At 42.1% G+C, this 11,233-nt stretch overlaps 1 protein-coding gene across 6 annotated transcripts in view; it reads right to left on the minus strand.

The window, feature by feature from the left end:
- Positions 1–1,226, minus strand: part of FBXO28 (F-box protein 28) — a 49,079-nt gene extending 47,853 nt beyond the window's left edge. For 3 of the 6 annotated variants that reach the window (XR_008541271.1, XR_008541270.1, XM_003308768.3), the window contains exon 1: positions 895–1,199. Coding sequence is in view for 3 of the 6 variants with exons in the window: in XM_003308768.3 (XP_003308816.1) it covers positions 895–1,161 (267 nt within the window). In the remaining 3 variants the exon portion in view is untranslated. Of the gene's footprint in view, positions 1–894 lie in introns of all 6 variants that reach the window. The other 3 variants (XR_001712863.2, XM_001135277.4, XM_016939584.3) reach the window with 3 other exon arrangements.
- Positions 1,227–11,233: the final 10,007 nt, after the last annotated feature.

Consider the following 11,233-nt stretch of genomic DNA (forward strand, 5'->3'; position numbering starts at 1 on the left):
TTTCATTGAAAGGCAGCAAAATATCTAACTGAACTAACAATCACCACATCTTCAAACCTCTGGAGTGAAGTAAAACCCCAATGGCAAATTCATTATTTTTAAAAATCATGGACTGACCTATTGTGATTTTAAGGTATAAAGAAACCTCTCCTAAAGCAGGTGGGTGGGCGTAAATCACTAGTTAAAAATAAATTGCAAAAGAGAAAAAACCCGTCAAGGGGTAAGTTGCTTCTCTACGGTGGGAAGCGTTAGGATGAGGCAAAGCAGAAATGGTCATTTCCCAAGGCTCTACTTTAGTGGTCAATTAGGGCGCTGGGGCTAAGGCTAAGTAAACACGTTCGAATTCTTCGGAACCTCTACCTGGTTTGGGGTCACTGAGCCACCTTACTCTACTCAATCTTCTCGAACAAGAAAACTTAGGTGGTTGGGGTGGGGAACAATTCGTTATTCTTGCAAGATAAACCAAACCTGGCTGGGATCATCTGCCTACTTCTGAGTTTTCTCCCCAAACCGAGGCCGGGGGCTGGAAGCGGCATACAAAAGGCAGGCGACATGACCTCTCCGGGTCTACTCTCAGGCCAGGCGGAAGGTGGGAAGACCAACTCCGCTACCCCTCCCGTAGAGGGCCCGCTTCCGGGCGGGGGGCAAGGAGCCCCCAAGGCGAAGTCCCCTCAGGAAGTAACCCCAGCTCCGCAGCTAGGACGCAATCGGGAACCAGCCCACTCCTGCTGACTGACGCCAAGGGAGAGTTCGGGACGGGAGCGGCTCCCTCCCGGATCTGTAGCCGGCTGGGGCTCGCGGGGGGCTCCCTTCCCGGGGAACGCGCTCCCTTCTCCTCCTCTCCCAGACCTCGGCCGGGGGGAGAGGGAGGCAGGAGTTCTGCGGGGGCCTCACCAGGCGGAGCTGGCTAATTTCGTCGTAGGACATAAAGCTGAGGATGTTCTCGATGGCTACGATGGGCAGCGCCACAAGCGTGTTGTTTTGAGGCAGCTGGTCCGGAGCCAGCGCGGGGGCTGGGAGCGCCTGGGACCCCGGCTGCGGGTGCTGTGGCGCGGGCGGTGGGGGCTGTCGCTGGGTAGAGCCGGAGGCCAAAGAGGAGCCGCCGTCGCCTTGGCCGCCGCCTCCTTCCTCTGCCATCCGCTCCTCCGCCGCTGCCGCCATCTTGGGGGTTTGATTCCTTACCCCCACAGCAAGGGGAACAGGGACACTTCCGGTGCGTCACTTCCTCCTCCTGCGGCCGCCGGGGAAGGGGTACCTGGAGGAGTGGGGAGGAGCCTGTGGGATAACAGGCGGAGAGAGACTCACAGGGTACCTTTCAAGTGGAAGTCAGGGAAGATCATGTAAACCTCAAGAAAGGTGGTCATCCTAGACCCTTTTGTCTAAGATTAGTAACTACTTGAGAGCAAGGAAACCCTATTTATTAAAATGAACTTCACTGTGCAGTTTTCTTAAAGGGCTTCCTGACAATGGATGATAAAGATGTTGCCTAGTAAGTGTAGATGGAAATAATGTAGTTAGACTAGCACCATTTTTTAGGAATCATAGAAATGATTGATTTAGGCAAATAAAAAGGTATGAAATATCAATAAGAACTACAACATGAATGAACCGTGAGAACATATTAAGTGAAATAAGTTAGACACAAAGGACCACATATTGTATGATTGCATTTATATAAGATGTCTTAAATAGGCAAATCCATAGAGATAAAAAGTAGATTAGTGGTCGCCAGAGGCTGGGGGAAATGGGGAAATGAGTGCTAATGGGTGAAGGGTTTCATTTTCGGGGTGATAAAAATGCTCTGGAATTAGCGGTGATGGTTACACAACCGTATGAATATACAAAAACCACTGAATTACTATATACTTTAATGAATTTTATCATATATGAATTGTATTCTAATAACTGATTTAGGCAAGAATCATCAAAAGGTACTAAAACTAGGAGGTAAACGTGATGAGGAACATGATATTTACATAGTCTCAAAATAACTCCCCATAAATTATGTATTATTTACAAAGATGAAAAGAAATAGTTTACAAGGCTGGGCGTGTTGACTCACGCCTGTAATCCAGCACTTTGGAAGGCTGAAGCGGGAGAATCACTTTAGCCCAGAAGTTGGAGACCAGCCTGGGCAACGTGGAGAAACCCCATCTCTACAAAAAATACAAAAAATTAGCCAAATGTGGTGGCTAGGTCCTATGGTCCTAGCTACTCGTGAGGCTGAGATGGGAGGATTGCTTGAGCCACAGGAGTTCGAGGCTGCAGTGAACCGTCAGCCTGCCACTGCACTCCAGCCTGGGCAACAGAGCGAGAAAAAAAAAAAAAGTTTACAATAGAGAAATTTGGTGGACACCATCATAACCAAATGATCGAGACTAACATCACAGTTATAGGAGGAGCCAATATCATATGCCTATTAATATAATACCCTGAAAAGGACACAGCATAATGTAGTATTCATGCAAAAAAAGCACATGAGTTGCGTTTGAGGTAGACATCGCTAGATGACTGGCCCATAAATTATTCAAAAGTGTTAACGTTACAAAAGACAAAGACTAAGGGTTTGTGGCAGATTAAAGGAGACTAAAGAGACAGGGCAACTAAATCTATGGGTGATCCTGGATGGGATCCTGGATTAAGGAAGAAATAACTATGAAGAACGTTATTGTAACAACTGGCAAAATTTAAAAATGGACAGTATATTAGATGATACTGTAATCATATTAAATTTTTCGATTCGGGTAATTGTATTATGGTCATATAAGACAATGTCTTTGTCTTTAGGAAATACACGTTGAAGGATAAGCATGCTTCTATTATTTTCCTTTATTTATTTATTTATTTTTTTGAGATGGAGTCTTGCTCTGTCACCCAGGCTAGAGTGCAGTGGTGCGATGTCAGCTGGTTCGAGTAATTCTCCTGCCTCAGCCTCCTGAGTAGCTGGGATTACAGGCGCCCACCATCACGTCCGGCTAATTTTTGTATTTTTAGTAGAGACGGGATTTCACCATCTTGGCCAGGCTGCTCTCGAACTCCTGACCTCGTGATCCACCCACCTCAGCCTCCCAAAGTGCTGGGATTACAGGCAGCAACGGCGCCCGGCCGCATGCTTTGTATTATTACACTTTGCTTTCTTGTGCTTCTCAGATATTGCGTTTTTAAAAATGAATTGAAGGTTTGTGGCAACCCTTGAGCAAGTCTCTTGGTGCCATTTTTCCAACAGCATGTGTTCACCTTGTTTCTTTCTGTCACATTTTGATAATTCCTCTGATATTTAAAACTTTTTATTATCGTTATATCTGTTATGGTGAGCTGTGATCAGTAATTTTTTTTGTTTATTGAGGCAGCATCTTGCTCTGTTGCCCAGACTGGAGTGCAATGACAGGATGATGGCTCACTGTAGCCTCCACCGCCTGGGTTCAAGCAATCCCCCAACCTTGGCCTCCTGAGTAGCTGGGAGTACAGGTGTGTGCCACCACACCTGGATAATTTTTGATTTTTTTTTGTAGAAACAGGGTTTTGCCACGTTGCCCAGGCTGGTCTTGAACTCTTGTGCTCAAGCAGTCTGCCTGCTTTGGCCTCCCAAAGTGTTGAGATTACGAGAGTGAGCCACCATGCCTGGCAGATCAGTAATCTTTGTGTTACTATTGTAATTGTTGTGAGGTGCCACCAATCATACCCATATAAGACGGCAAATTTAATCAATATGTGTAGGTGTTCTGACTGGCTGCTGTTTCCCCATCTCTCTTCCTCTCCTGCAGCTATGGTGGAAATAGCAAGAGAACTGGAATTAGAAGTGAAGCCTGAAGATGTGACTAAATTGTTGCTGCAATCTCATGATAAAACTTGAATGGAGGCCGGGTGCGGTGGCTCACGCCTGTAATCCCAGCACTTTGGGAGCCCGAGGTGGGTGGATCACCTGAGGTCAGGAGTTCGAGACCAGCCTGGCCAATGTGGCAAAACCCCGTCTCTACTAAAAGTACAAAAATTAGCCAGACGTGGTGGCATGCGCCTATAATCCCAGCTACTCGGGAGGCTGAGGCAGGAGAATTGCTGGAACCTGGGAGGCAGAGGTTGCAGTGAGCTGAGATCGTGCCACTGCACTCCAGCCTAGGCAACAGAGCGAGATTCCAGCTCAAAAAAGAAAAGAAAAAAAGCCAAACTTGAATGGATTGAATGGATGAGGAGTTGCTTCTTATGAATGAGCAAAGCAAATGATTTCTTCATATGGAATCTGTTTCTGGTGAAGATGCTGTGATCATTATTAAAAGACAACAAAGGATTTAGAATATTACATAAACTTAGTTGATAAAACAATGGCAGAGTTTGAGAAGATTGACTCCAATTTTGAAAAAAGTTCTACTGTGGCAACATGTTATCAAACAGCATCATATGCCGTGGAAAAAATCTTTGTGAAAGAGTCAATCAGTGTACCAAACTTCATTGCTATCTTATTTTAGAAAATTGCCACAGGCACCCTAACCTTCAGTAACTACCATCCTGATCAATCAGCAGCTGTTAAATTGAGGTAAGACCCTCTACCAGCAAAAAGATTATGATTCACCAAAGGCTCAGATGATTAGCATTTTTTAGCAATAAAATATTTTAAAATTAAAGTATATCATTTTTTAGACATAATGCTATTGCACACTTAATAGACTACAGTTTTATATAAACATAACTTTTATATGCACTGGGAACCAAAACTTACTTGTGTCACTGGGTTTATTGCACTACTTGCTTTATTATGGTGGCCTGTGTGGTCTAACTCTCAATATCTCAGGGGTATTTCTGTATTTATGGGTAGAGGGAAATGATGCCTCAAATTACTTTCAAATGGTTCAAGTAAATAGATAGAGAATGAGGTTAATATAGCAAATACAGCAAATGTTATTAATTGATGAATTTGGTTGAAGGGTATACCAGAGTCTTCCTTGTACTATCTTGTAATTATTTCAGAAAAAAAATTTAAAGGTTGCCTAAACTTTCTGTATCTTTGTATACTTATAATATCCTATGACAAAGATAAAGGTATACAAGTCACTATTTTTTTAGACAGGGTCTCACTGTGTTGCCCAGGCTGTAGTGCAGTGGCATGATCATGGCTTACTGCAGCCTTGACCTGCTGGGCTCAAGGAATGTTCCTACCTCAGCCTACCAAGTAGGGACTACAGGTGTGCGCCACCATGCCTGGCTACTTTTTAAATTTTTTGTAGAGATGAGGTCTTACTATATTGTCCAGGCTGGTCTTGAACTCCTGTGCTCAAGCAATCTTCTCACTTCAGCTTCCCAAAGTCCTGGGATACAGACATGAGCCACCATGCCTGCCAAATCATTAAATTTTGAAGCTTTCTTCTCCCTAGTGCTTTGGTCTTATTCTTAAAGCTTCCAATATGTCCTTTCTTTTGTAGCTTTCTTTTGGAATCTAATGTTTGCACAGTAGATGTGAAAACTGCAGAAAAAGCTAAGTATGACTAAAGGTTAAGGGAAGTGGGGGCAACTGAAGCAAAGAAATTAATTGGTGGTGTTGAGCTTGTTAGAATTGGCATCCTTTCCCCATTCACTTGGCATGTGAACAATTATCATTTTACCTATGATTGTTGCAAAAGTTTTGAAGTTGTTCCTTTGATTCTCCTACTTTGGGTTGTTTAGCATTCAACATATGCTTTATGATTGACTCTTTCTGACATGTTTGCATATTTATAATATGTTAGTTTTATCTCCACTAATAGATTGTAATTTTACTTTTCTTCTATGATATTGCTATCTCTTCATAGAACCCATTACAACTTAGTCTTAATTAAATTCATTTTCTACCTTTTTAATTAAAACTAGATGGCTTCTTGATAGGTTAGGTTGAAATATAATTTTTGTAAATAGAATCATGCTTTAAATTCATTATGGAAACTCATTTAAAGGAAACCCATAGAAAATCCTTTAAAATATGAATCATCACTCTCTTAACTTTATTTTGTAAATCCAATCATTACTTGTTTGCTTGAAGTGGACACATGAAAAGCCTTCCCACTCCCTTAACTCTCCACTGGCGGACAGCTAGTTAACATCCAGATTAGGTGACCTAACAATAGAATACATTGAATAGAATAATATTGATCTAACAATAGAGTAAATACAATGTAGGGAACAATTTAAACCAGTTCCTGCCAGTAGCTCATTCAAATGGTTCTGTTTATATATATTGGATTTGTGCCCTTATATCTCCTACATTTTAAAATTTATTTAAGTTCATATTTATTTATTTATTTGAGACAGGGTCTGACTCTGTCACCCAGGCTAAAGTGCAGTGGCATGATCTCAGCTCACTGCAAATTCTGCCTCCTGGGCTCAAGCCATCTTTCCACCTCAGCCTCCCAAGTAGCTGGGACTACAGGTGCATACCACCACAACTGGCTAATTTTTGTATTTTTGTAGAGATAGGGTTTCACCATGTTGCCTAGGCTGGTCTGGAACTCTTGAGCTCAAGCGATCTGCCCGCCTCAGCCTCCCAAAGTGCTGGGATTACAGGTGTGAGCCCGTACATATTTTTAGTAAGAGAATTTCAAAGCAAATGGTTTCTTTGTTTCAATTATTAAAATCAATGTTTGTTTTGGATTTGTTTCAATTATTAAAATCAGTGCTTGTTTTGGATATGCTTTCCAATCACAACAATTATTTGTAACTAATACAAATATTTGAATTCAAGAGTAGTTCTAGGTTCTAAATATAGTTTTATGCCAACAGACTACAGTAGGACCTTTGCAAGACAGTGGTCTCGGGTATGAGATGGACACATGCTTCTTAAGATCTGTGTGTTTCTAGTTTCATATTTGTAAAAGGGGAGAATATTACCTCTCTTATATCACACAGTTGAAATGAGGATGAACTGAGACTGCAAATGGGTGGGGTTTTGAATGCCTCTGATTAAAGGTGTTAAAATCAATTTACTACAATGAGGACTCTGTTATTCTTCTGCTTCCCTGGTTAGGGTGTGTGTTGAGGAGATGGGGGGTGTTGGGTGTGGTGGGACATGGTGAGGGGTGATCTAGCCTATTCAATGGTACCTCCATAGGAAGATGGGCTTTATATATTAAAAAAGAAGCTAAAACTAGATATTATTTTTCTATTTGCTAGCAGATTTGTAATATATTTAGAAAGAATGAAGGAAGAGCTCATATCCTAACTAAAAAGAGATTTGAAGTTTCTATGGATTGCAATTAACTGTGTTTTTAAAGATCCATCTTTTTAAATATTTATTTATTTATTTAAGACAGAGTCTTGCCCTGTCACCCAGGCTGGAGTGCAGTGGTGTGATCTTGGCTCACTGGAACGTCCACCTCTCAGATTCAAAAGATTCTCGTGCCTCAGCCTCCCAAGTAGCTGGGACTACAGGCACAAGCCACCATGCCCGGCTGGTTTTTATATTTTTAGTAGAGATGGGGTTTCACCATGTTGGCCAGGCTGGTCTAGAACTCGTGGCCTCAAGTGATCTGCTTGCCTTGGCCTCCCAAAATGCTGGGATTACAAGCGTGAGCCACTGCACCCAGCCTAAAGATCCATCTTTTGACTAGATAAGACATTTTCTATCATGACTAATATATGAAATTTTATGATTAGATAAATTTTTTAAAATTTAAAGTTTGACTCCAGAAAAAGGTAGTCCACTAGACTTTCAATTCAGCAAGTGTTTATTGATTGCTACATGGGTAATGCTAGGAAGATACTAAGATATAAACAATATTTCCCACCCTGGGGATGATATGAATCTGGCTGCAGTACCAGTCACCACACTGATGGCCCGAATTTATTCCATTGACCTGGCAGACTGGACTGGTGTTTCCTTATTTTCTCATGTGCAGTTTTCCTAAAGTTGTATATTCAGGAAGAAAAGCTTAATTTCCTGGACTATTCTGGACATGTGATTCAGCTGCCTCTGTTCTGCCATTAGAAAGGTGTGTAAACAAAACTTATGGGAACACCAGGGAAAGTTTCATGGAGAAGGTTCTTTTTCAGCTTGACTTAGAAGGATGATGATGTTGGGATACTTGCAGTGGTTTTGTTAATTAAAAGTTGAAAAAGGGTGTGAGGACATTTCAAACAAAGGTAACAGTAAAAGCAAATAGCATGAATTAGGTAAACATCCAAAAGATGAGAGAAGTGCATGTGTGCACAGGATTTTGGACTTTAATTCTGTAGACCAGTGGTGATTGTTTTTGCTTTTAATTATTTAAAAAATGTTTGTGTCAATTATCGTTTAATTGCCTCTGAGCTCTAAATTCACCCTTTTTTGCTTGCTTTGTGAAAATACTAACGGGCCCGTTAAATGTTTTTTTCTTTATCAGCTGGCGCAGTGTGAAGCTATGTCAGTAGAGGGCTCTGGGCAGACATTGCAAGAGCAAAGAGTTTTGCTTCCTGGTTACGGTGTGCCTGCTTGGCAGCTCCTGCAGCACACGGGCAGATTCTCCAGCACCATGTCCTGCCTGGCAGGGTAGTCAGTAGCACCCATTGACCAGCAGCTTCCCTTGGCATCACCTTCTCCCTTGAATGGCTTTGTAGTAAAGTGTCTGTTGCGACACCTCTCCATGACCTGCTTTCCCTGACATCCTAGAGGACAGATTTCTGGTAAATTCCAAAGGGCAGATTTCCAGCCAGTTCTGCCAGCACAGAACCACAAGAACTTCTCTGCTGCCTAGTGAGCCATACCTGTGCCCTCCAAGATCTGGGTCCTGGGCCTGGGGAGCCTTTTCCCTGGATACTCTATCCCAGCTCAAAGAACATGGCTGCTGCTTTATTTGTTATTCTTTTATTCTTTAGAGTTTTCTTTACTTCTTACTAGCCAATCCCTCATTGTTCCAATTCCCTGCTACAGTTATTAAGTCTTTTTTTTTTTTTTTTTTTAAAGAGTCTCACTCACTCTGTTGCCCAGGCTGGAGTGTAGTGGGGCGATCTCAGTTACTGCAACCTCTGCCTCCTGGGTTCAAGCAATTCTCCTGCCTCAGCCTCCCGAGTAGCTAGGACTACAGGCGTCCACCGCCACGCCTGACTAATTTTTGTATTTTTAGTGGAGAGGGGGTTTCACCATGTTGAACTCCTGACCTCAGGTGATCTGCCTGCCTCAGCCTCCCAAAGTGCTGGGATTACAGGTGTGAGCCATCGCGCCCGGCCAGGTTAGAATATTGTTAAATCCAACTCTCTACTTACTCCTTCCTGCATTAGAGAGCTGAGAGTGGCTACCAAAATATATGCAACCTTGCTGACTGTTTTCACTTTAACTTTGTAAGTGTGACCCTCCAGTGGGTTCTACTGCTACCCTGAAGTCACTGCATATTTTCCAAGTTCACTTCCTCTACTCTTTTTCTAAATGATTATTTTACATCTTCTCCTCTCTTCTCAAACCTTCAATCCCCCATCCAACTATTGACCTGACTTTTTATTTCAATGTCAAAATAGTAGGTAAAGAGAGAAATTTTAGTGGGAGACAAGGAAACTTTGGTGGGAGAGAAGGAATTGCTGATTTCTTGAGTAGAGGAGAGAGGACAGGATCTTTTATGCAAGTGGAAACGCGGGTGTTAGCTGGGAACTGAAAAAGTTCATCTGAAGTAACAGAAGAGGAGGCAGAGCACACAGGTAGGTGCAGACTGATGGGTAAATGTAAGAGTCTGTGGATGTTTCTTCTGATTGCTTCTATTTCTCTTCCACATATACACATGCCATTAGTTCTCCCATCTTAGGAAAACATCTCTTCGCTTCATCTACTCTTCCAGCTACTACCCCATCTCTCTCCTTCTCTTCACAGCCAAACGTCTTGAAAGAGTTGGCCATTCTTGCTGCTGCCTCCGATTTCTCTTCTCGTATTCTCTCTTGATCCCACTTCAATCAGGCTTTTACTCTGACCATATCATCAAAATGGCTCTTATTAAGTTCTCTGGGGACCTCCACATTGCTAAATCCAAGGGTCAATTCTTAGTACTCATCTTACTTGACTTGTCAGGAGCATTTGACACAGTTGATGATTCTACCCTCTTTAAAACACTTCCTGCACTTGGCTTTTGGTCAATATGCCATCCTGATTTTCCTTCTATTCCACTGGCCGTTCCTCTACCTCTCTTCATCTCCCTCGTTCTTTTTTTTTTTTATTTTTAGATCTGATTGCATTTGTTGATATGGTAACACTTCCTAGAGAGTCTTTAATCAGTGGACTAGCTCTAGCAGCTTTACATAAGACTGAAATTATTGTAACAAATGTAAGTTTTCAAGACAATCTTATACTTTATCAATCAATTGCATCTTTTAAAATTATTACTATTTAATTTCAATAGCTTTAGGGTACAAGTGGTTTTTGGTTACATGAATGAATTACATAATGGTGAAGTCAGGGCTTTTACTGTACCCATCACCTAAATAGTGTACATTGTACCCAGCCGGTAAGTTTTCATCTCTCACCTCCCTCCCTGCTTCTGAGTCTCCAATGTCCATTACACTGCTGTGTACCCATAGCTTAGCTCCCACTTATAAGTGAGAACATGCAGTATTTGGTTTTCCATTCCTAAGTTACTTCACTTAGGATTATGGCCTTCAGTTCCATCTAAGTTGCTGCAAAATACATTATTTCATTTTTTTATGACTGAGTAGTATTCCATGGGATATAAATGTAGTATACACTTATCCACTCATTGGTTGACGGACACTTAGTTTGATTCTATATCTCTGCAGTTGTAAATTGTGCTGCAATAAACATATGGGTTTAGGTGTCTTTTTGATATAATGACTTCTTGTACTTTGAGTAGATACCCAGTAGTGGGATTGCTGATTGAATGGTAGATCTACTTTTAGTTCTTTGAGAAATCTCCACACTATTTTCCACAGAGGTTGTACTAATTTACATTCCCACCAACAGTGTATAAATGTTCGCTTTTCAATGCATTCACACCAACATCTATCATTTTTGGACTTATTTATTTATTTATTGAGACAGGGTCTTGCTCTGTCACCCAGGCTGGAGTGCAGTGGCACGATCTCAGCTTACTGCAAACTTTGCCTCCTGGGTTCAAGTGATTCTCCTGCCTCAGCCTCCTGAGTAGCTGGGACCACAGGCACTCGCCACTGTGCCTGGCTAATTTTTGTATTTTTAATAGAGACAGGGTCTCACCATGTTGACCAGGCTGGTCTCAAACTCCTGACCTCAAGTGATATGCCCGCCTCAGCCTCCCAAAGTGCTGGGATTACAGGCATA

Source organism: Pan troglodytes, chromosome 1 (assembly GCF_028858775.2).
Source record: "Pan troglodytes isolate AG18354 chromosome 1, NHGRI_mPanTro3-v2.0_pri, whole genome shotgun sequence".
Lineage (NCBI taxonomy): Eukaryota > Metazoa > Chordata > Mammalia > Primates > Hominidae > Pan > Pan troglodytes.